This window comes from Pleurodeles waltl, chromosome 3_1 (genome assembly GCF_031143425.1).
Source record: "Pleurodeles waltl isolate 20211129_DDA chromosome 3_1, aPleWal1.hap1.20221129, whole genome shotgun sequence".
NCBI lineage: Eukaryota > Metazoa > Chordata > Amphibia > Caudata > Salamandridae > Pleurodeles > Pleurodeles waltl.
Genome location: NC_090440.1, coordinates 314301242 through 314327937, shown reverse-complemented (window position 1 = coordinate 314327937; position 26696 = coordinate 314301242). Strand labels below are relative to the sequence as shown.

The following is a 26696-nucleotide window of genomic DNA, read 5'->3' as shown; positions in this document are numbered from 1 at the left end:
ATGTCCCGGCCGGGCCTTTCTGTGAGCCGGCGGGCGGAAACAATGTTTCCACCCGCGGGCCCACAGAAATGTTCGTAATTTGGCCGGCGGGGTTCTGGGGTCGCTGGCGGTCAGTGTTTTGACCGCCAGCATGAACACGGGGGTTGTTACCGCCGTGTTCATAATGACCCCCTTAGTCGGCTGCTCAGACAGTGCACTGGGGTCTGCCCAGTTACTCCAAAGTTGGAGTAACCTAACTGCATGTAAGTTTAGTAGGCCTAAGACGGCTGGCCTAACTGACATGCACCCTTAGTGCACTCCACTCCTCCTCCTACCCCTCTTTCAGTCCCGGCCCGCCCTGCACATGCTGGCTGAGCCAGCACCTAAAAAATAAAACAGTAGTAAAATACCATTTCATGTTTCAGCTGCTAGCTGAGTCAGTGGGGCCAAACTCCTTGCCGTTGTGAAGGAGCTGCCCTTGGTGTTCGCAGACCGCAATGGTGGAAGAAAACATCTTCTCTACAAAGTGGTCCAGCCTCTTGGATTCCCTATCTAGGGGTGCATAAGGGAATGTCCCCATAGAATGTAGAGGCTTGGATAACCAAACTCTAATTGGTGGGGTGTTGCGTCAGGAACGCTGGGTCAGTTGGAGCAGGCCTATGGTGGCGGGCAATAGTCCAGTTCCCACGAGCACGTGTGATGGGTTTGGACCAGGTACCCAGCAGGACATCGGTAAGGGTTTCATTAAAGGGTAATAGGGGTTTCAGAGGACAAAGCCCAGGGCTGAAGCACCTCTGTCAGGAGGTTAGAATTGACTACTACCAAAGGCAGCTCAAGGCTGAGGACTTCGGCCACTCTTCACATGGCCATTGAGTAGGACGCACCCTCCTCCATAGCCAGGGTAGGGGGAGAAAGCATGGCAGTGACTGGGGAAGTATCCAGACCACTGACTTCACTGCCAGTCCACATTGTCTTGAAGCTGGTATTTAAACAGTCTAGTGACCCCTCTCATTCCTCATCGCACCCCAATCTATAAGAATAAGAGTCAGGATCCTAGATAGGGGACAAGGCCCCTGTCGACGTCAGAATCGGTGTCTTGGGATTCCGATTCAGCTCTGTGTTGGAGTCGGCAATAAGTATGGGTCGACGTTGCCCGGAGACCTGGGCAGCGCCAGGATCATTGGCGTCATAACCGGCACTGTCCCCAGGTCAAGGTGGTACGACCAACACTGGTTTGGATCCAGGAAAGGATCCACGGGTGCCCACAGGAGCCGAGCCTGAAGTCGCTGGCGCGAAACCTGAGAAGGAGCCTTCCAACCCCGCAAGGCGAGACACTTGGCCTCATAAAACTCTCTTGAGTAGGCCAGGGGTTGATCCAGCTCCCAGAAAGTCAGGGAGGTGCAGAACCGACCCAGACGCAGGCTCCACATACAGAGGCCTAGAGTGACGATGCTCCCTTTCCCTCACCTCATCAGCCAACAGACAGGGGTGAAGTCGAAGAACATTTGTTTTTTGACTGCTTCTTGTGCCTCGACTGACCCGATTGTCCCGAGGACTTGGAGTGGGACAACAACAAGGGGGGACTCTGCGACCAGTCCCCGGACCTGCCTCTCGACTGAGATCAGGACTTATGCAGAGCTGATCGCCAGGCTGCCAGGAGCTTTAGGGACCACATCCTCAAAGCTTTTGGATTCATTGTCCGGCACTTGGAGCATGACTTCGGGTCGTGGTCATGCACCACACACCAAAGGCACACAAGGTGCTGATCCGTCATGGACATCCCCGATTGGCAGGATCCGCAGGGCTTGAACCCAGTCTCACGTGAAAACATCCTCAACGCACCAGGAGTATAGGCACTCAAAAATCTTTGACAAAAAGTTGAAAAAGTCCAGTCAAAAAGTGACTTAGGGGTAGCTCTTTCTCCGATCAGCGCTGTCTGACACGGAAAGAAAATAACTATAAAGGACCAGTGATGGCATATCTGGCGTGAACGTTGCTGACAACTGGCACAGAGCCAATCAATGCCACCTAACGGCGTGTAGGGGTACAGCTCAAGAAAAATCTCTGGATTCAGATGGATGCCTGGGGAAAATCTCTGGTAAGGAATCTGCAACTAAATGTCTCTATCAGATTATCCAGTTTACCCCAATACGCCTCTGTCAGTAGACCTCTCAGAGGGCCACAGGGCAAGCAGGGGCTCCTAGCACCAATCTTGGCAGTTGACTCCTTTTACTCCGGTTGTCCTGGGGCCAGAGTTACTATGGAACTCTAACAACTGGGCCACATCCCTTCTGCACTTGACTCTCAGGATAGCCCGGTCGGAGCAGTCCAAGGCTCCCTCAGGGTGGGGAGATAGATAGAGGATGGTGAACACAGGCACACAATTGAAAAATGCGGGTAATTGTCCAGCCAAATACTTAAGTATTTTATTTCTACTGCGAGCCACACAAATGATAGATACAGCATTCACAAATAATTACACAGCTTTCCCTTGAGTTTGGGGGTTCTAGTCTTTCTTTGATGGTTCCCTGTCCCAATCCCTCCTCACATTTCGTTATCATGGTTTCCCCTATTCACTGTTGGTAAAATCCAGGGAATGCCTTACTAGTAGTTCAAGTCTCAGAGTCCACTATGACAAAGCTATGGCCTTTCCTGCACAGCAGTCTTTTCCAAGGCGACCCCTCCTAGCAAATTAGTTGCTATCTACTACCGCACAAGGCTGAGGCCTTTTCTGCACAGCAGTCTTTTCCACATCATCCCCTCCTGGCACAGGGTTGCAGACTGGGCACTACGCATGTGTTCCAGCCTGATTGCAGCAGTGCAACAGATGGCTTACTTCACAGCAGCCTTCTACTGGCATACGGAGGTTGCTGACTTTATCCGGCACCTGGGCAACAAATCGATCAGCGAAGCACCCATTCACCCACATCTAACTCAGGGAGCCCACTGGAGAAAGGTCCCTGCCAGAGCTTGCTCCCGCAAATGCTCTCCTCGTCCTCACAGGGCACACTGGTCTTGGCAAGCAGGAATGCACTTATTCTCCAGGCCCCAAGGATTGGATTCCCTGGGTGATGACCCCTTACCCAGCAGGGAGACTAGCAGGACTTGGCCCCCAGTCCTGGTCACAGGCAGAATTCTTGCAGAGCTTCCCCTATTCACACAACCTGTATGTCTGCTGACAATTTTTGGGATCTCAAAATTTCCTTCTTAAAGTCCATGTTCAGGAACCAAATGTGATTTAGGGTCAGAGTGTTTGAAGATTTAAGTTGGGGCTCTGATTTGTTTGAAGTGCCCAGTCCTCTGCTCCCTTTTCCTTTTAAAAAGCTGTCTGTAACAACAAGGGTATCTCAAAAGCTGATAAGGCCATAACACAGCCCAAGGGAGTGAGAAGAGTTCACACCAGGATGTCAGCCATAGTGATATGCGCATGAAAAGATTAGCTCAGGACACCCAACCTAATCTTTATGATTCTCTTATCAGCTCCAACTCTTTCCTGAGATGTGCTCAGGGCCCTTCCTCATGACTTCTCACTGACTCAAAGGCAGTGTACAGAGGAAGCCCTACTCTACCCTCACCAGTGTGTGTCCCACTCAGCTTAGAGGAATGCAGCAATAACCAAATCTGTCTTGTGGGTGATCTCTCTACCTTCTCTTTGTTTTCCATCAAGCAGGCCTGGATCTCCCAAAAAGGAACACAAGGCCTTCTATTTAGTGTATCATTCATAAGCACAAAGACTACTGGTGCATGTGTACAGCATGTATGTACTACACAGTACTGCACCACTTAGAGGCAAACATACATCCAGCACATGCATTTATCATGCATAAACTACAGCCTTAATGCATTGTACCACTCACAGGTACACATACACCCAAACATATGCATTTATCCTGCATTCACTGCACATCACTAGATCCTTCAGGTAATGCACCGCTCATAGGCACATATACATCCCAGCACACACATTCACTATGCTTATACTGCTCAGCACCGCATTATCAGTGTATTGTACACTTCCCAGGTGCACATACACCCAGCGCAGATACACCACCTGGGCGCAGCACAGCACTTCACATCTAGCCAATGTAGGCCAATGGTGAGTTAAGCACACAGCAGCAGATCATTAAGCCTAACTCCAGTGACACAGGTTAAAAAGGACATGTTCACTCCTACTGACCACTACACTGTATGCTGCCACCACCACCACGCATGTGCTACTTAAGTCATGGTGAAGACAGCAGCCTTCTACGACTGGGATGGAGAGGCGTTGGGTACCCCCCCTGGTCCGACAAGACCGCAATCCATGAGACAGGTCTACGTCATGGCACACATGCATGATCTGTGTTTGCCTATGACAACAAAAATTCTACATTAAGGATCTAGACACTCAGGGCAGGGGTTCACATCCATTACAATGAAGAGGGCTTTTCGGTCCCAACAGCATCCATTCACCCTCATACCTTTGCTTGCTGTGTCAGTTGTGCAACTTCAAGTTTTAAACCTTCTTTGAGGGATAGCTCTTCTTGCACTTGGTGCTGGAGAGCAACATTCTCCCTTTTTAGAGTTCTTATTTCTTCCTTCTGAAGATTGACTTGCGTCTCGTACTCCTGCTTCTGGATTTCAAAACTTTTCTGCAGTATTCTGTGGACAGAATCAGAGATGAAAAAGAGACAACGTGTAATTATTTCCCACTTTTCTGGCAAGTGTCAATAAAGCTGCTGGGTTCACATGTTCAGGCCTAAGCCACTATAAATTAACAATTCAGACAATATGAGGCATTATTTAGAATTTGGCAGACGCAATAGTCCATCACAATTGAGGCAAGTATGCTTTCCATCTTATTACAAGCATTGCAATATGGCAGACAGATTATCCATGGTGTTGTAACAGTGCATCCCATCCGTCAAAATCTAAATAAGGTCTTTAGATATTAGGTCTCCTTCCTTCCCTTGGATGATATCCCAGTGTTAACACCTACATCAAAGAGATTGAAATTTAAGCAAAGTATTTGTATCTCTGCATCTGTGTTCAGTATTTAATTACAAAAAAATTAAAAATAAAATTCCTAAATAATGTTCAATGCAATGCAACTTTTTCAGAAAAACACAAATGGATGAAAACAGTCAGCTTTTATAAAAGTATGACGCTATACATTGTAATGGAAAAAGAAAAAATTGCCTGGTATGCTAATGTTTCATTGTCTCCCAGATTTCAACCCTGAAATAAAAATTTTCAGCCTTTACAGGACATCATTTTGTTACTTTTTGGGGTATAAGTTTAAAAAAGTATTATAATTAGGATATTTTTTAATTTGTCATGTAGCAAATAAAGTGCTTTCATTTTCCAAGAGACATTTTAAGGTATGGGCAAAGAGGGAAACTGGCCAAGTCCTTTACAAGGGTCTCTTGAAAAGTGATCTTTGTCTGTCTCACCGCTGTCCTTTTCTCTATCTTAACATTTTCCCCGCTCAAGTGGCATCTTAATGATTTTTGGGACCACAGGCAAATAAAATAAATCGAATATGTTTGTGTGGTTCCATTTCTAAAAGTTGAATGTGTAGTTTAATATTATTGGCCTTGCGTGAGCTTCAATTAGCACAAGATTGGTATTCAAATTCAAAACTGTTCCTGAAAAGAGGGCCCCAAAACGTGTCTTGCGAAGGTCCCCAACCCTTCAAATGATTGGTTTCATGACCTGCATTCCTCCGCTTCAAATGCATATGAAACATAGGAAATTGACAATAAAGCCTCTGAAAGTGCTAAAGCCATGTAAGCTAACAACGGTGCTTCACACAATGTGCTAAAATTCTGCCAATATGTAACTCATCATTTAAAAAAAGAACATATTTTAGACATTAAAAACATTGGTTGGGTACATGTTAGACCTGGCATTCTTGCTTTGCCTTTTCCCCCTTAACTTTTTGCCCTTAATCCTCCTTTTTACTGACTTTTGCTAGCCTTAGGGCTCTGCATTCTTTACCACTATTAACCAGTGCTGAACTTATTTGGCTGTCTTTAGGACAATGTGCACCTTACCTCTGCCAAACAGTGCTAAAGTCCTTGTACTCTTTCTTAAAAACTTAGTAAGATTGGCTTATACTCTTCTGGCATATTTAATTTACTTGTAAGTCACTACCTGTGCTGAGGACCTGTAATTAAACGTTACTAGTGGGCCTGCAGCACTGATTGTGTTACCCACTTAAGAACTTCATGTCTCAGGCCTTCCAGTGTAGCCTGTGTGTACAGTTTTCACCTATCATTTAGACCTGGCAACATACACCTTTTGCCCCACCCAACCCTTCCTTTTTAATACATATAAGCCGCCTCTATGGTAGGCCCTAAACATCCCACAGGGCAGGATACGGTGTATCTAAAATGTAGGAAAAATACTTTTAAAATGTATATGTCCTGTAGTGGAAAACCATTACATTTTGTCAACACCAGGTCAGTGCACGCTCTATTGGCGACTAGAATGCAAAAACCCAGCACTCTCAAAACAACGTAATTTATGCATTGTGCTGAAATGTTGTTGTTTAACCTTTTGCATTGCAGAGTTCAATCCTGAAGACTTATTTTTTAATGTGCTTACAAATGCTGTTCATTTGCAATGTATTGCTGCAGGCTTTCAGAGTGTGTTAGGGTGTGGTCCCTTTCCAGGGCCTTCTAGAGACTTTCCCTGCAACATGCCTGGGTGTGGTTATGGGCTGGGCCAAGACTCTATAAAAAGGAGCCAGCCCAGCTCCAAGTGCTCACTATTCAGAGGTCCCGGTGCAGAGCAGCAGCTACTTCCTGAGCTCCTGTCCCGGTGGCCTATTTGATCTTCCAGACATCTGACTTTCATTCTTCATTTGGAGATCCTTGTTCCGGGCGGTAAGACGGTGGTTGGGCTGGCCTCCCGACGCCGTTATCGAGAACCCTCATGTTCTTGGGCCTAATTGTTTTATGATTTGACAGAGTACTTTGCATGTGTGAAATATGCGCTTGAGTGTTTGTGACATTTGCAGGGTGACTTGCAAATTGGCAAGATGCGCGATTCGTTTCATGATAATTTAATCTTGTTATTCATTGCACGCTACCATTTCTTGACATTTGCATGGTGGCTTAAGAATCAGCAAGATGCACGATTTGTTTTATGGTGTTTTAACTTTGTTGTTCATTGCGCGCTACCATTTCTTGACATTTACATGGTGGCTTAAGAATCGGCAAAAGACGCGCGATCCGTTTCATTGTACTTTGATCTTGTTGGTCATTGTGAGCTGTTATTTCTTGCCATTTACATCGTGGTTTACGAATCGGCAAGACGCGCGATTCGTTGAATGATGATTTGAGTTTGATATTCATTGCGTACTATCATTTCTTGGCATTTTACACGGTGACACTCGAATCGGCAAGACGCACGATTCTCTCCTCGAGTTTAATTCATGTTGTTTATTGTATGCCACTATTCTAAGATATTTATCATGTAATATTCGAGTTGACAAGTTATGTGATTTGTTTTCCTGAATCCATATTGTGTTATTCATGGTGCACATTCCTTTTATGGTGTTTATTATATATATATATATATATATATATATATATATATATATATGTGTATATATATATATATATATATACATATATATATATATATATATATATATATATATATATACATATATATATATACATACATATATATATATATATAAAAATCTACAATATGCGCAATTCGTGTTAAAGCATTTTAAGAGTACACAGAAGATCAGAGTTTCTAGATGCAATATTGTATGGTTCTAGTATGCATTCTCAAAAAAGGATTTATATGACTGGTTTAAAATTTAGTCAGAATATTTTTCTGATTCTCATTTAAAGGAAAGTACTTGAATAAGATAGTTTTCATTTAATCCATCTTGATGCCCTTACAGGTATCCGGCCATCTTAAAACTTAATCATTTTAAACTTAATTGTTAGATTGTTTATGTTTTCAGAATGACTATGCTTAGAATCATAGGGGGTCATTCTGACCCCGGCGGTCTCAGACCGCCGGGGCCAGGGTCGGCGGGAGCACCGCCGACAGACCGGCGGTGCCCCGCAGGGCATTCTGACCGCGGCGGTTCGGCCGCGGTCAGACTAGGAAAACCGGCGGTCTCCCGCCGGTTTTCCGCTGCCCTACAGAATCCTCCATGGCGGCGAAGCGCGCTCCGCCGCCATGGGGATTCTGACACCCCCTACCGCCATCCTGAGACCCGCCAGGAACAGGATGGCGGTAGGGGGTGCCGCGGGGTCCCTGGGGGCCCCTGCAGTGCCCATGCCCATGGCATGGGCACTGCAGGGGCCCCCGTAAGAGGGCCCCACAAAGTATTTCAGTGTCTGCTATGCAGACACTGAAATACGCGACGGGTGCCACTGCACCCGTCGCACCTTCCCACTACGCCGGCTCAATTCTGAGCCGGCGTCCTCGTGGGAAGGTTGATTTGCCCTGGGCTGGCGGGCGGCCTTTTGGCGGCTGCCCGCCAGACCAGGGCAAATCCCAAAATACCCTCAGCGGTCTTTCGACCGCGGAGCGGTATTTTGGTGGGGGAACTTCGGCGGGCGGCCTCCGCCGCCCGCCGAAGTTAGAATCACCCCCATAGTCTAGTATTGATTTCAGGAGATATAATTTTCAGATTGTGTATTCTAACCTTTTTCTTACTACAGGTCTCCTTCCCAGCTGTTTCCCTTCCTAATCCCTTCTTCCCCTCTTGAACTCTCTTAGCCTCTGTGATTTATCTATCAGAGTCTTGGAGCTGTTCAGTGGTGGACGTTTTGGGAACGTGTGCAGAGCCTGAGGATCTGGTGACTCTGACAGAATAGTGAGCCCACGAACTATTATCCTCCTGGTTTATGTATGTTCTCAGCATGGCCACGCTGGTCGAGTTAGTCAAGGCTATCACCTAGTTCCAGGCAGAGGTGGTATCATCCAAAGAATTGACAACTAGCTTAGCTGAGAGAGTGAGTCAGTTGCAAGATAAGGTAGAGAAGAAGGAACAAAGTCCCACAGGTGTGTCCTGGCCAGGTACTTCTTCTCAGGCTTCTGGAAGTAATCCGACAAACATTTCCCTAAATGTTCCTTCCGCAATTCCTTTAGCTCCCCCAGAACGTTTCTCAGGTAACCCTTTGAAAGCGCAATCTTTCCTGGTTCAAGTGGGACTACACTTCACCTGCAGACCACATACTTTCCCCGATGCCCAGTCCAAAGTAGCTTTCTTGTTATCATATTTGGCTGGGGATGCAGCTACATGGGCAATTCCTCTTGTGCGTAAAAATAGTCCCTTGTTGTACAACTGGAGAAATTTTGTTCGTGAGTTTGAGAGAGTTTTTAATCGTAGAACTGTAACACAGTCAGCAGATCGTGAATTATTAGATTTAAGCCAAGGGAATCTAGACCTAGTGTCGTATTTAGCCAACTTTAACCAGCTGGTTGCCGAGACATCCTGGCCTGAAGAAAAACAAGCGGTCTTGTTTTACAAGGGACTCAAAGAGGAACTAAAAGATATCTTAGCGCAAATCGACCCACAACCTACAGACTGTCAAGAATTAATAAACCTTGTCTTGAGGCTTGATCATCATTTAGCAGAATGTAAAGGAACGCGCAACAAGATTGAAAAATATTCATGGCATGTTCATGATAACAGAGACTCAAGAACTCCGAAAGAGAGAACGCCGGAACCGATGGAAATTGGAACCATCAGAAGACCTTTGACCAAAGATGAAAAGGACCTACACAGAAAAAATGGACAATGTCTTTATTGTGGGCGGAAGGGTCATTTTGCCAAAGATTGTCCAATCAAACCAAAGAACAAGCAAGGTCCAGTTTCAGAAGGTCGCAGCCAATGCATCAGTCGAGTTGGAAAACTAAAACACCTGAGATGCAGAGAAGGGTTGCTCTTGGGTGTCACCGTGGACCCTTCACAATCTAGACATCTTAAACTGGAAATAAGAGTTCAGGTCAAGAAAAAGATCTATTTAAAAAAATCTCTAGTCGATTCTGGGGCTACTGGGAACTTTGTTGATGTCCAATTGGTTTGTGCATGGGGGATCTCATGTATTGAAAAGAAGCCCCAGAAATCATCCAGGCAGTCGATGGAAAACTCTTGACTGGAGGTCCAGTAACTCTTCAGACTATCCCCTTGTCGATGATTTGTGAAGATAAGAATCAAAGAAAGAAACATAAAGAGAAAATCATTCTTGACGTGATCCATGCTCCTCAATATGGGATTATCCTCGGCTTGCAATGGTTAACTCATCACAATCCAGAGATCAATTAGGCAGAACAAAAAATTGTGTTCTCATCTGCGCTATGTAATGAACAATGTCTCCAAAAGATTCAAGTACCAAAAGTTTATAACTCTTACATAGCTACTGCCGCGGAGAAAGAAATTCAGCTGCCCAAACAGTATTCACCTTACAAAGATGTATTTGATGAGAAAGGAGCAGAGACTCTACTTCGTCATAGATCTCATGACTGTCAAATTGATATAGCCCCAGGTGCGATATTTCCCAACTGTCGTGTATATGCCCTGTCAGAACATGAAAATCAACATTTACGAAAATACCTAGATACATTTTTGTAGAATGGCTTCATTCGTCCCTCTAAGTCTCCTGCAGCTTCGCCTTTGTTTTTTGTTCCAAACGCTAATGGAGAACTTTGAACTTGCATCGAATATAGGGGTTTGAACAAAGTCACCATCAAGAATAAATATCCTTTACCCTTAATTCCGGTATTATTGGAACAAGTAAAGAGAGCGAAAATCTACACAAAGCTTGACCTTCGAGGTGCTTATCATTTGGTCAGAATGAGAGAGGGTGACGAATGGAAAACAGCATTCAAGACAAGATATGGCCTTTTTGAATACACCGTCATGCCTTTTGCTCTGTGTAATGCTCCAGCAGCATTTACATTTTTCTTGAATGACGTTCTTAGAGAGTACCTCAACATATTTGCCATAGTCTACATCGATGACATTTTGATCTACTCTGACAATGAAAAAGAACATGTCCAACATGTCAAGAAAATTCTTGCAGCCCTTCGAAAGCACCATTTATATTGCAAACTAACCAAGTGTGAGTTTCATGTTACCACAGTTGAGTTTTTAGGGGTTATTTATACCCCTCAAGGTATGGTGATGGCAGAAAAGAAAGTAAAAGCCGTATCTGATTGGCCCACCCCAAAGACTGTTCATGATGTACAATGTTTCCTGGGGTTTGCAAATTTGTACCGGAGATTCATAAATCATTTCTCCCAGACAGTGGCTCCAATCACTAAGACACTAAGAAAGAAAGAAAAGTTTGTATGGTCCCCAGAAGCTGATCAAACCTTCTCGACTTTGAAGAAAGCTTTCTCCACTGCCCCAGTCTTGACTCATCCTGATGCGAATCGACCTTTCATAGTGGAAGCTGATGCTTCAGATGTAGCAATAGGAGCTGTCTTATCACAAAGAAATAAAGACACTGGTCAACTTCATCCTGTAGCTTATATGTCTCGGAAGTTGAACGAAGCCGAACAGAACTATGTCTATGCTGAAAAAGAGCTTCTGGCGATTCGTGACACCTTTAAAGAATGGAGACATCATTTGTTGGGTGCCAAATACACTGTCACAGTATATACTGATCATCGTAATCTTCAATTCATGAGTTCCGCCAGACTTTTGACCCCTCTGCAATTACGCTGGATGCTGTTTTTTTGCCGAATTTGATTTTGTAGTAACCTTCCGGCCTGGTAAAGATAATTGCAAAGCTGACGCCTTGTCCCATCAAGAGTCTATCATGTTGCCTGCATTTCAAGCCTCCAGAGCTATCATTGCTCCTGACAAGGTTTTATGTATCATAAAAACTGAAGATTTCTTTTAAGAAATTCGCAACTCTTTCACTGTTGAAAAATGGCAAACATGGGCCCAATCAGATCCCAAAAGGTCAATCAAGCAAGGACTACCCTTGCATGACGCTCGTTTGTTCGTACCCACTACCAAACTTCGCAAGATAGCGTTTCATTGGTTGCATGTTATACCGACGGCAGGTCACCCAGGTACTCCTAAAACTCTTGAACTGACGCTATTTTTGGAGGCCTACCCTAACAAAAGATGTAAAAGCAATGGTAAACAACTGCGAAGTTTGTGCTCGCATTAAAACAAGTCACTCAAAACCAAAAGGGTTGTTACATCCACTTCCAACCCCAAGTCGTCCATAGGAGCACATTTCTTTAGACTTTATTACCGGTCTGCCAGTGGTTCAACAGCATTCAGTAATTCTGGTGGTAGTAGATCGCCTCACGAAATATGGACATTTCATTGCCTGTAAAAAATTGCCCACTTCTAGTGAACTGGCAACTATTTTACTGAACAGAGTGGTTCATTATCATGGACTGCCAAAAATTATCCTCTCCGATCGGGGGTCGCAATTTGCCTCCAATTTCTGGAAAACATGGTGTAAAACACTCCAAGTGACATCTACGCTATCTACTAGTCACCATCCTCAAACAGATGGTCAAACGGAGAGACTAAATCAGACTTTGAAACAATACCTAAGTGCCTACGCTGAAAAGGCACTTCATTCTTGGAAATATATGCTCTGGTTAGCTGAGTTAGCTTACAATAACTCATTCCACACTTCTACTGGCGTTACACCCTTTTTTGGTTTATTTGGCTATCATCCTGACACCATGCCCATCACAATTCCTCAAGAAAGTTCTCTTACTCCAGATGTGTCAGAAACCATTTAGCATTTGCATCAAATCCAGAAACTGATGCAACAGCATTTACAAAAAGTCAAACAAAAATACAAAAGGCATTATGACAAGAAACATTGTGAGGGACCGCAATATCAACCAGGTGACAAAGTGTGGCTTTCCACAAAACATATAGAATTCAAGAAGAAGCACATGTTTAATCCCAAATTTATAGGTCCTTACACAGTCCATCAGCAAATCAATCCGGTAACCTATAAACTACAATCGCCCAGATCCTTACGGATTCATCCAGTGTTCCACACTTCCCTATTGAAAAGGGCAGTCCAAAAGGTCCACCCTCATCCAGCTCCTGTTCTAGTACAGGGAGAAGAAGAATATGAAGTTAAGAAAGTGTTGGATTCTAAACTACGAGGGCGTAATCTATGGTACTTAATCTCATGGAAAGGTTATGGTCCTGAAAGTAACTCATGGGTTTCCACATCTGATGTTCATGCTCCAGTACTTGTGAGACGCCTTAATTGTCTTAATCCAGGTAAACCAGGCCCTAGAGCGCATCTGGGAGAGGGGAGTACTGTCAACACCAGGGCAGTGCGCGCTCTATTGGCGACTAGAATGCAAAAACCCAGCACTCTCAAAACAACGTAATTTATGCATTGTGCTGAAATGTTGTTAGTTAACCTTTGGCATTGCAGAGTTCAATCCTGAAGACTTATTTTTAATGTGCTTACAAATGCTGTTCATTTGCAATGTATTGCTGCAGGTTTTCAGAGTGTGTTAGGGTGTGGTCCCTTTCCAGGGCCTTCTAGAGACTTTCCCTGCAACATGCCTGGGTGTGGTTGTGGGCTGGGCCAAGACTCTATAAAAAGGAGCCAGCCCAGCTCCAAGTGCTCACTATTCAGAGGTCCCGGTGCAGAGCAGCAGCTACTTCCTGAGCTCCTGTCCCGGTGGCCTATTTGATCTTCCAGACATCTGACTTTCATTCTTCATTTGGAGATCCTTGTTCTGGGCGGTAAGACAGTGGTTGGGCTGGCCTCCCGATGCCGTTATCGAGAACTCTCATGTTCTTGGGCCTAATTATTTTATGATTTGACAGAGTACTTTGTGCGTGTGAAATATGCGCTTGAGTGTTTGTGACATTTGCAGGGTGACTTGCGAATCGGCAAGACGCGCGATTCGTTTCATGATAATTTAATCTTGTTATTCATTGAACGCTACCATTTCTTGACATTTGCATGGTGGCTTAAGAATCAGCAAGACGCACAATTTGTTTTATGGTGTTTTAACTTTGTTGTTCATTGCGCGCTACCATTTCTTGACATTTACATGGTGGCTTAAGAATCGGCAAAAGACGCGCGATTCGTTTCATTGTACTTTGATCTTGTTGGTCATTGTGAGCTGTTATTTCTTGGCATTTACATTGTGGTTTACGAATCGGCAAGACGCGTGATTCGTTTAATGATGATTTGACTTTTATTATTCATTGCGTACTATCATTTCTTTGCATTTTACATGGTGACACTCGAATCGGCAAGACGCCGATTCCCTCCTCGAGTTTAATTCATGTTGTTTATTGTATGCCACTATTCTAAGATATTTATCATGTAATATTCGAGTTGACAAGTTATGTGATTTGTTTTCCTGAATCCATATTGTGATATTCATGGTGCACATTCCCTTCATGGTGTTTATTATATATATATATATATATATAAATCTACAATATGCGCAATTCGTGTTGAAACATTTTAAGAGTACACAGAAGATCAGTGGTTCTAAATGCAATATTGTATGATTCTAGTATGCATTTTCAAAAAACGATTTATGTGACTGGTTTAAAATTTAGTCAGAATATTTTTCTGATTCTCATGTAAAGGAAAGTACCTGAATAAGAAGGTTTTCATTTAATCCATCTTGATTCCCTTACAGGTATCCGGCCATCTTGAAACTTAGGGGGTCATTCAGACCTCGGCGGGCGGCGGGAGCCGCCCGCCTGGCGGGAACCGCATCGCGGTCAAAAGACCGCAGCGGCCATTCTGTGTTTCCCGCTGGGCTGGCGGGCGACCGCCAGAAGGCCACCCGCCAGCCCAGCGGGAAACCCCTTCCCACGAGGACGCCGGCTCCGAATGGAGCCGGCGGAGTGGGAAGGGTGCGATGGGTGCAGTTGCACCCGTCGCGAATTTCAGTGTCTGCAATGCAGACACTGAAATTCTAAGTGGGGCCCGCTTACGGGGGCCCCTGCAGTGCCCATGCCATTGGCATGGGCACTGCAGGGGCCCCCAGGGGCCCCACGACACCCCTCACCGCCATCCTGTTCCTGGCGGTCGGAACCGCCAGGAACAGGATGGCGGTGAGGGGGTCGGAATCCCCCATGGCGGAGCAGCAAGCTGCGCCGCCATGGGGGATTCCCCTGGGCAGGGAAAGTCGGCGGTACACCGCCGACTTTCCGTTTCTGACAGCGGCTGTACCGCCGCGGTCAGAATGCCTAAAGGAGCACCGCCAGCCTGTTGGCGGTGCTCCCGCGGACCCCGGCCCTGACGGAATTTACCGCCAGGGTCGGAATCAGGGCCTTAATCATTTTAAACTTAATTCTTAGATTGTTCATGTTTTCAGAATGACTATGCTTAGAATCATAGTCTAGTATTGATTTCAGGAGATATAATTTTCATATTGTGAGTTCTAACCTTTTTCTTACTACAGGTCTCCTTCCCAGCTGTTTCCCTTCCTAATCCCCTCTTCCCCTCTTGAACTCTCTTAGCCTCTGTGATTTATCTATCAGAGTCTTGGAGATGTTCAGTGGTGGATGTGTTGGGAGCGTGCGCAGACCCCGAGGATCTGGTGACTCTGACACATTTGTTTAATTATTGCAATACTTACCTCTCCCATAGGATGATATAGGGGTTACCCTATTACATTTAATAAGCTGTACTTTATAAATGGGAGAAGGTAGCCAGTTTCTGTTTGGTGTCTTTGGCATTGTAATGAAAAATCCTGTGATGGTGAAGTCGGTTTTTAAATTACTATTTTGAAAATGCCACTTTCAGAAAGTTGGCATTTTACTGCCTTAGCCATTTGGTGCCTGCAACGTGTCTCTGGGTCACATGACGGGGTGTATTTGACAGTTGGGTTTTGGGTATTCCTCCAAGACAACCACACACAATAGGGAGCTTAGGTGTGCCTGGATGACCCATCACTGGCAGGATGGGAGAGAGAAGCTGGGATAGGCTGTGTCCTGCCTCCACACAAAAGGCTGCATACCCCCTGTAGTTAGTCTGGATCCAAGACAGGGAGGTAAGGGTCCCCGTGCACTTTAAATGCATGCCTTGAGAAGCTTCTCCCCATTTCAAAAGCACAACTGGGTATACATACTGGACCTCAGACATCAATGTTTCAGCACACTTCTGGACCTGTGGATATTATGCCAGCAACAAAGACTGGTATACTGCTGAAAGGACTGCCACTGTGTTGGACTGCTGCTCTGAAGGACTGCTGCTCAGGTGTGCTGACCTGCTGCCTTCTTGCCTGCATGAGAAGGTCTGGACCTGCATCTATTGAACCCAACACCATCAGAGGGACTCCAAAGGTTAGTTGGCTGGTCTCCTGACTTGAGCCTTTGGGACAGAAGGCTCCAATAACCTAGATCCCAGCACCTAGACTCAGTCATCTGTGAGTCTACCCTGCCTAGCGGTGCCACCCCAGTCATAGACTCTTGAAAGTGGGCCTAAGGTGCTCTGTCAGCCTCTCTGGATCCAGCAGAACGGACACATCTACTCTACTGCGAGGCTCAACCCCGAGCAGAACCAACACATCACCACTGCTCGTTGGATCAGTATTGCTGCAAAGACCCGCATAGCATCACAGCCCTGTCGCCCCATCAAAACTGCTGCTGCGCAATGCATCCTCAGCGCAGGCCCTTGCATCCCTCATTTACTTCAGCCTCGAATACAATGCTCAACTCTAGATCGCAGCTCCTCGGAACAGGCACATCACCAGACTGAGCAATGCATCCTTGAAGTATGGCAAACCCTTGTTGACCGAATCCAACGACACAGGACGACACACTGCAGCATCGCCGCATCTCTGAATCGATGCATTGTTTTGGCTGTGTGACGCATCTTCGACGTGAATCCTACCGACGCAACGCAAACCACAATGGGGGTCATTACGACCCTGGCGGTCTGAGACCGCCAGGGCTAAAGTGGCATCCGTACCACCAACAGGCTGGCGGTACAGAGACCCATATTTCGGCCGCGGCGGTAGCGCCGCAGTCGCACCGCCGGGGCCGGCGGTTTCCCGCCATTTTAGCCCCGGCAGTGATAATCCACCAGGGCAGCGCTGCAAGCAGCGCTGCCCTGGGGATTATGACTTCCCTACCGCCAGCCTGTTTCTGGCGGTTTGCACCACCAGGAAGAGGCTGGCGGTAAGGGGAGTCCTGGGGCCCCTGGGGGCCCGTGCAGCTTTTCACTGTCTGCATAGCAGACAGTGAAAAGTGCGACGGGTGCAACTGCACCCGTCGCACGGCCTTCTATGCAACACCTCCTATGTTGCGGCCGCATCCCCGCTGGGCCGGCGGGCGTAAACTAGGTTTGCGCCCAGCGGGGATGTTGTAATGGGCACCGCGGGAGTGCGCCCGCATTGGCGGCCGCATGGCGGTTACAGCTTGGCGGGCGGCGGAAGCCGCCCGCCAATGTTGTAATGACCCCCAATGTAAGGTAGTCTGTTCAGTGGGCCTAACTGGGTCCCTCTAGCTGGTCTGCACTCCATTGTGGCCGGGCCTGAACTTGTGACTTTATGCTGGTCCGGTGCAACTAGATAGCTACAGTTAGTGCTTTTTGCTTTTTTGGCATTATTGACAGCAAAATCTTTACAATTACTCATCTCCAGTTCTGATAGGATTTTTGTTGTTTGGTCTGGATTTATTTATTAAAAATTACTCTATTTTTCTAACTTTATTACTGTTTGAAGTATTTCACAAATGATTTACACATTGCCTCTAAGTTAGGCCTGTCTGCTCTGTGCCAAGCTATTGGACGGTTCATCACAGATTAATTTAGGGATGGCTTTTGTCTCACCCTGACAAGGAATGTGGTTGCTGCTTGACCAAGGCTCACACCCTAGTCAACCAACAACCAAATTTCTTAAAATATCTAATACGTAACCAATCATGTACCATCATGTCCTTTAAATTGGAATATTAGAACCCATGATCCTCTTTGATATGATACCCTGCAATATTGTGTAATTTGTTATCTACTGTATGTTATTTAATGGTATCATAAAATATGCAGTGTCACTTTCCAGTGTAAACATTTGAATCAAAGCTGCAAACGGGTTTAATGTAAAAATCCCTAATTATATTTGATTTTCTAAGTGCATGTCCTCTTTTGTTGCTTTGTTGTTTTTGAACTATTATGCAACTTTAGATTATAGTAATTACCAGAGTAAATATTTCAGAATAAGCATTGGTAAAATAAGTATATTAAGAAAATAGGTCCTCTTATAAAACCATTTTTCCCAACATATACATACATTCTCTGTCTTTCCTCTTTTTCTACATCAGCGAAGAGTTGTTTTGTAAGTTCATCCATTTTATCTGAAAAAAACAGAGAACATTCCACTAACAAAATGCAAAAGTGTTTGTCAAGAAAATATTTTCTAATGAATACCCTAGCAAAGACATGAGAACTAATGGTTTAAATATAGTGAAGTTGTACAAAGAAAGTAAATATAACAATGCCATTCCTCTTATCATAATGAATGCATGCATATTTTGCCATTAATAACCATAAACTCAGAATGCACATAATTAGTTACACAAAAAACTGATGACAAGACTATGGTGACAATACTTTGCGTGATGGTTTAGGCCCCAACAACATAATTCCAACTGTCTGTATAGAGGGAGGCACTGATATTCAAAACACTGGTTAGTTGTCTAGCGCAGCAATGCTTATTAGTGATCATATTGTTGTAACTTCAATAACAACATAAAGTGTACACTTTGAGGAAATAACAAAAACAAATAGTATGTTCCTTGTAACACTAGTTTCACGAGGTTCCAGGTAAGGACTCCTCTCAGTTCTGGAAGCAATACTCAGTCCTACATGGGCTTATGGCAAACAAGATAGCTCCTCATCAGGCAAAAGAGCTGATGTACCTAAATATGCTTAAAGTTGTGATCTACATATTGGGATTATGTAGAGAAATAGTGGGTCATATGTAGAGAAATATTTCGGCATAGACAGAAGAATGAGTAAAACATTTTGATACATATGGCCCAATACCCTTAATTTGTTGGATATTAGGTCTACATGATCAATGATGAACGTTCTTGCCGCAGCAAAATTCCTGCTCTTACAAGAAAGTTGGCATCAGGAATGGTGAATCACTTTACTTCTCATCCATACTTTGTGTACCTACTCTGGTTACGCCAATAACATTGCTGGCTGGCATTTAGTGCTAATTATTTTAAAGGGCACAGAACCAAAGGGCCATTGCGTTGAAAGACCCTCCATACATTGGTTTGTCTCAGATTCCCAATATATACCTAGTATGGACATGATTTACACACAGGGTATTACCCATCCTGTCTCAACATGAAATATTGCCTAACACAGATAGTAAATGTCCATTATTTGATAAACTTCATGAAACTTCATCTACCATACTGAGGGTTGGAGAAAGTATACAATTTTAGTTCCAGTAAACTTCAATGTAAAGTTTTTGAAACAACAACCTAGAATTCTGTGTGCAATTAATATTTATAAAGATGCAAATAAATCACACTGATAGAGCCTCCAGTATCGAGATAAAAGCTGCACTTAAAAAAAAATATAGTTAAAGTATTTTTCCATGTAATTAAACTATTTTTCCATTTCCTTCTTTGAAATATACCAGACAAAAGATACCAAAAGATGCCATACCAAGTTAGAAAAATAGATCTGACTGCAATAAAAAAATAAAACAAAACAACAAAAATCCAACAGACAGAATTTGAGATATTGAATTCTAAAGGTTTTAGGTGATAATAGAGCTAAGAAGTATAAAACGCTAAAAGGGGTTATCTGGTTGCTCCAGACGGGGCACAGTCAAAGATTTAGTCCAAGTCAGGGCCAGCAACAGGAACCCAGGTCAGCCCGAAGAAGAAAAGTACCTTAATCCGAGGTTGCGGAGCATTCCGTGGCATTGGATTGAAGATGTCTTGCACAGCAGAGGTGATGAGCCAGTTCAGAGCTTCGGTTGAGGCTGCGGTGCGAGATCTTGGTGCGGTATCTACATTGAGGATCCTGTCAATGGAGCTTACATGTGTTGACTGGTGTTGAGGATGTGTTGGATATGATGAGCAGTGAAGCTATGATTCAGAGTTTCAACAAATGTGTCAAGGCTGCAGTCGACAGGATGCAAGGACCTTGTGCCTGAAGAAAGCATTGCACAGTGGCCGCTTTGAAGGCGATGCGTCAGATCTAATCCTTGCAACAGCCGCAATGCATCTGTTCTGCTTGAAGATGCCTAGCTCAGCCGAGGCAAAGCATCTGTATGGTTTAGAGATGCGCCACTCAGCAGAGGATGTGTTGATTCTGCTGGAGCAAACACCTTAGGCCCACTTCCAAGGGATCAGGGTTTGGGTGGCACCACTTGGCAGGGAAGGTTCACACATGGCAGAGTCACAGGGCAGAATCAGGGTGGTTGGAAGTTTTTTATGTCCATGGAGTCACTCTAGGTTTAAGTGAGTCACTCTGGGTTCAAGTGATGCAGTTCTTCTCACCCAGCCAGGGCAGCAGCTGCACATGAAGGCAGGAGTCCAGCAAAACAGCAGTCCAGCAGAGTGGCAGTCCTTCATCAGGACAGCAGTCCTTCTTCGTGTATTCACAGGTCCCGAAGTGTACTGAGAGTATACCAGAAGTGGTAGTGTCAGAGGTCCAGTGCTTATACCCAGTTGGGCCTTTTAAGTGGAGGAGACATCAAAGAAAGGCATTTGAAGTGCTCAGAGGTCCTGCCCTGGCTCCAGACTCACTACAGAGGGTAGTGACCGTGGTGAGTGTTCATGTCGCTCCTCCTGCATAGCAGCTCTGGCTGCCCTACATGCACTGAGCCTGTCTGGCTCTGTGGGTTCAAGACCCTCCTTGGCCATCTGTCTGTTTATCTCTGCTGCCTTCCCGCATTCTTCTCCCTGCCGATGCTGCCCTTGCGGCCCTGCCCCCTCCTTGTGATGCACTTCCTGCCCTCCCGCTTCCTAGCTGACCAACCCCTCCCACCTCCCTCCCCTTCTTAATGGCGCCAGATGCGCAGTGAAGGGGTTACTTTTCACTGACCTCTGGTCAGCGTTCACGATGTTCCTCTTGTGTAGCAGCTCCTGCTGCCCTGTGTGCACTGAGTCTGCCTGGTTCTGTGGGTTCAAGGTCCTCCTCAGACGTCTGTCCTTCTGTCTCTGCTGCCTTCTGCCCGCTGCCTCTCTCTGCTTTTCCTCTCTTTCTTTCTGCCTCTTTTTTCAGTTCTTTAACTTTTGTGTCCTTTGTCCTCGCTTTTTCCCACTTTCCCAGCTGCTGGATCCTGTTTCTTCTCCTACAGGTGCTGCCTCTGCTGCCCCACACCCTTCTTGCGACACGCTTTTCGCCCTCCCACTTCCCAGCTGCCCAACCACCCCTTCCCCTTCTGAATGACAGCATTGCCACTGCTGTGCCAAAGGCAAGCCCGACCATGTCCGTCCGTGCCTGGACCATGCTCATCACCACGGACCCTGGTTCCTGCACCACCGGTCGGTACGACGCCCGCACTCTGCACTTCCTCAACCCTAGAGCCGAATAAGACCCAAGGACCTTTCTCCTGACACAGCTGCTCCTTCACCTGCCTTTGCATGCCAAATCACCCCAGACGATACCTCAGATGGACACTTCTCAACACACGTTCCCTCGTCAAACACACAGTAGAAGTATGGGACCTCCTCGACTCAATTGTTCCTGACGCCGCCTTCCTAACAGAGACATGGATGACCCCCATCTCAGCCTCGAACATTGCCTCCGCCATACCAGACACTACAAAATTATCAACAGAAACCGAGTCAAGAGACCAGTAGGAGGGATCGCCATTGTCTACAGGAGCACGATGCCCCAGGGCAGCAGCGCTGCCCTGGGGATTATGACTCCCCTACTGCCAGCCTGTTTCTGGCGGTTTGCACCGCCAGGAAGAGGCTGGCGGTAAGGGGACTCAGGGGACCCCTGGGGGCCCCTGCACTGCCCATGCACTTGGCATGGGCAGTGCGGGGGCCCACAGGCAGAGCCCCGTCGCGCATTTCACTGCCAGCGGCAATGTTGATGTGACTTTTCCGCTGGGCCAGCGGACGGTAACTCTGTTACCGTCCGTTGGCCCAGCGGAAAAGCCAAAATAGGGAGCCAGCCGTAACGCCTGCAATGGAGGTATTCTGGTGCCCGCAACCTCGGCGGTCTGCATGAGGTTGTAATGACCCCCTCTGTCTGATGACCATTACAGAGGCACAGACCCTGTCCTGCACCTCCGAACACCTACACTTCCAAATCCAGATGACCCCAACACATCCCTCTACGAAAACCTCATCTACAGGCCTCCTGGACCCCACCCCCAATTCAGCAAAGCCATTGCCAACCTCGTCACCAACCATCTTCCTCTGTGACCTCAGATTCCACCTCAAAAACAACAACGACCCAAACACCACATCCCTCCTGGATGAACTCACCACCCTCGGCCTCAAGCAACTAGTCAACCTCTGCACTCACTCAACAGGGCACACCCTTGACCTGTCTTCTCAGCGGGAAAGAACATCACCCTCTCACACACCTCCGAACACCACCGGACCAACCACTGAGGCGTCCGTTTCACTCTGACCAAGACCACGGCACACCACGACGCCCCCCCCCCGGCAGAAACTGGGGCAAAGTCACCGAAGACTAGCTCACAGATGCAATCAGCCACTCCCCTCGACTGGACACCACGGATGCTAACAACTCCGAACGCCACCTACACTGCTGAATCGCAGACTGTGCAAACACCATAGCCCCCCTCAGGAAACAATCTGGAAACCAGCCCAGCAAGAAATCCAGCTGGTTCACGAAAGAACTCCAAGAGTCCAAACGCTACTGCAGACGAATGGAAGGAAAATGGAGAAACAGCAAAAACACCGCATACCACACAACCTACAAAGACACAGTCTCTGTACACCACCAACTCATCTGGGCCTCCAGGAAGTCTGGCATTCAAGAAAGCATCAACACCAACTCACACAACATCAAAGAGCTATTCACCATTGCCAAGGAATTCACAAACCTCAGAACGGACACCCCAGACATCCCAACCTCTCAAGATCTCTGTGACAAACTCTCCACCTTTTTTCCACTGGAAAATCCAGGACATATGCAAGGGATTCAAGAGCCAAATTCCACCCCTACGGGCCACCAGCACCACCATGGACCCCAGCCCGCAGCCAGCTCTGAAACAATGGACTCCTATCTCCACAGAAGACACCCAGAAGCTCATGATCTGCATCCACTCAGGGACACCCTCAGACCAATGCCCACATCACATCTTTAACCGAGCCAACGCCACCATCACCCCAAGCTATGCCGGACTATCAACCACTCAATGGAAACCACCACCTTCCCAAATGACTGGAAGCATGCAGAGATAACCTGTTCCTAAAGAAACCCTAAACCAACCCAGGAGACATGAAGACCTACAGACCCATCGCTCTGCTCCCCTTCCCTGCCAAGGTAATAGAAAAGGCCAAAAACATGCAGCTCATGGAGTTCCTCGAGTCAAATTTCACCCTAGACTCCTCTCATTCCAGATTCAGTAGCAACCACAGCACTGAAATAGCCCTCCTTGTAGCCACAGATGACATTCATACCATACTGGACCATGGAGACACAGCTGCCCTCATCCTCCTCGACCTCTCTGCCATATGCAACACAGTCTCCCACACCACCCTATGCACCAGACTCCATGATGCCAGCATTTACTGTAAGACCCTGAAATGGGTTAGCTCCTTTATCACTGGTAGAACCCAGAGAGTCAGACTCCCACCGTTCACCTCTGAATCCAAACAAACAAACCTGCTGTGGAGAACCACAGGGCTCCTCTCTATGTCTCTAAATCATCAGACAGCAAGGACCCAACATTGTCTCCTACGCAGACAACACTCAACTGATACTCTCCCTCACCGACGACTCATCAACAGGCAAGAGGAACTTCCACAACGGAATGAGATTAGTGGTCACCTGGATGAAAGCCAGCTGCCTCAAGATCAACTCAGACAAGACTGAGATTCTCATGCTGGGCTCTACCCCCTCTGCCTGGGATAACACCTGGTGACCAGCAGCCTTAGGAGACACCCACCTACTATGCATGCAACCTGAGAATCATTTGGACTCCACACTATTCATGACCCGCCAAGTCACGCTATCTCATTATCATGCTTTCACACTCTCCGTCTCCTATGGAACATTTTCAAGTGGATCCCCCCTGAGACAAGAAAGAAGTTCATCTACACACTTGTCAGCAGCAAATTGGAATACGGCAATGCTCTCTATGCTGAAATCACAAAGAAGTTACAAGCAAGATTCAAGAGAATCCAAACGCAGCAGCCAGACCCATCCTGGACATCCCTCGCCACAGACAAATCTCCAGCCACCTAGAGACCTGCACTGACTTCCTATCAACAAACACATCACCTTCAAGCTACTGACACACTCCTACAAGGCACTGCACAACATCGGACCGGCCACTGCCTGACATTCTACACCACCACCAGAGAACTGTGATCCAACTTGCCCTGCCATCATCCCAAGAATCAGGAAGAGCACAGCTGGAGGCAGACCCTTCTCATACCTCACAGGACAGACTTGGAACACGCTTCCACTCCACCTCAAAGAGGTCCCCTCACTGAAGCAGTTCAGGAAGGACCTCAAGACCTGGCTCTTTGACTGAGCAGCTCGCTACCTACAGTGCCTTGAGACCCCACGGGTAATAAGCTGTGCTTTACAATTACTTGATTGATTGATTATGTAGTCCTTCGTGTGGGGGCAGGACACAGCCAACTCAGGTGTAAGTGAGGCTGGATCCAGCTTCTCCCTCCCATCAACCCAGGACGGCTCATCAAGTCACACCTAAGCTCCCATTGTGTGTGGCTGTCTCAGCGGAATACATGAAGCCCAGCTGTCACCCACCCCAGACAAGTGATCAAAGACAGACAGCAGGCACCAAATGGCGAAAGTAAGAACATGCCAACATTTTAAAAGTGGCATTTGCGGAATTGCAATTTAAAAACTGACTTCAACATAAGTTGTGATTTTAAATTGTGATTTCAGAGACATCAAACTTGAAAAGTTTATCTCTTCCACAAAACGTTTATCTATTGGAGGTTGTGAATTACGCTTCAAAGATTTAATAAGGTAACCCCAATGTTATCCTACGGGAGAGACACGCCTTGCAGTAGCGAAAAACTACTTTGGGAGTTTTACACTACCAGGACATGTAAACCATAAAAGTGCAGGTCCTGCCTTAGAAAGACATTGCACCCTGTCCTCTGGGCTGTTCAGGGCCTATATTAGGGGTGGCCTGTAAAAAAAAGGGAAGGTTTGGGCCTGTCTAAAGGGTTATTTTGCTACACTGACAAGGCAATGTAAAACTGCACTCACAGGCTCTGCAATGTCAGGCTTGGGACATGGTTAAAGGGCTACCTAAGTGAGTGGCACAATCAGTGATGCAGGCCCGCAAGTAGCATTCAATATATAGGCCCTGGGCACATGTAGTGCACAGTACTAGGGACTTATAAGTTAAAATTAAATATGCCTACTAGGGATAAACCAATATTATCATGTTTAGGGAGAGAGCAAAAACACTTTAGCACTGGTTTACAGGGGTAAAGTGCACAGAGTCCTAATACCAGCAAAAAAGAAGTCAGAAAAATGGAAGAGGTAGGCAAAGGATGGGCCGAAGGCCACCCTAAAGCTGTCAGGTCTAACACACATCATTAAACTAAACACTAACATACATTAAGTACGTTTTAGATTATATTTTGTATTCCAACGCTTCCTGATTCTGTTTTTTTCAGGATCTGTCATTTTCTTTTGAGGTTGCCTAGTCTCTGAAATACACAAATATGTGGAAAAGATACACAACCCTAAGCCCTGTCTGTGAGCCTCACTATATGGGAAATCCTCTACCCACCTGTGGGAAACCCTTTAAAATCAAAAGCATGGAGAGACCATTGGTAATGGGATGGAGTTCCCTCAATCCAAGCACCTCTGAGAACTAAAATCCATTAAAATGCTCAATTTAAAAGGACTTTTAGCTATTAGATACCCAACTCGTGTCCAAATAATCAAAGGAAGTAATTCCCCTACTTCTGTTCTCTGAGAATTTATAATTCCAGAATAGAATGAATACTGGCCTGAAGAGGTAGGCAACTTATCAGAAAACTGGTAAACCTGGCAGACCACAGACCACTGCAACATTTGGCCTCGATAGCTAGGTTCACCGTTCAAGCGACTGAATTCTTTCACAAACTGTATTAGATTAATCTAACGCTAGATTATTAATCAAGGTGGCTCTTAAGACACTGATGTTACATAAACTTGGTACAGTGACTTCTCATATGCTAGCCATGACCATCTTACAAAGCTCTGGTAAGCAGTAATCCAAAAGGCAACAAGGTAAAATGAATAGGACCTACTGGGGTAGACAAAACAATCTGTCTCTATGGCACTATACAGTCAGGCACTAGTAAATTGTTAAATTTGAAGAGCTCTGTAACATGGTAGCTCATCTGCATAAGGTAACGGAAAGGTGATCTGCTTTTCAGAATTTGGTCTGTTCTAAAACACACAAGACCACAATTCAGAACTTACACCTTTGGATATAACTTAGGGATAGACTCTAAACCATACTTACACCTTTGGATATAACTTAGTGGATGCTGTGAACAACTTTATTTCATATACTGTGTATTTAGCTTTTGACTTGTATGCTGTCCATGCGGTTGCTGT

The 26696-nt window shown here is 45.9% G+C and overlaps 1 protein-coding gene across 1 annotated transcript in view; it reads right to left on the bottom strand.

Annotated features, from left to right (window-relative positions):
* The window catches only part of MYO5C (myosin VC), a 717152-nt gene that overhangs the window by 278485 nt on the left and 411971 nt on the right, over window positions 1-26696 (bottom strand). The window contains exons 24-25 of the mRNA XM_069222459.1: window positions 18211-18274; window positions 4440-4620 (exon numbers count right to left, since the gene is read on the bottom strand). Of these exons, the coding sequence (XP_069078560.1) occupies window positions 4440-4620; window positions 18211-18274 (245 nt within the window). The remainder of the gene's footprint in view (window positions 1-4439; window positions 4621-18210; window positions 18275-26696) is intronic.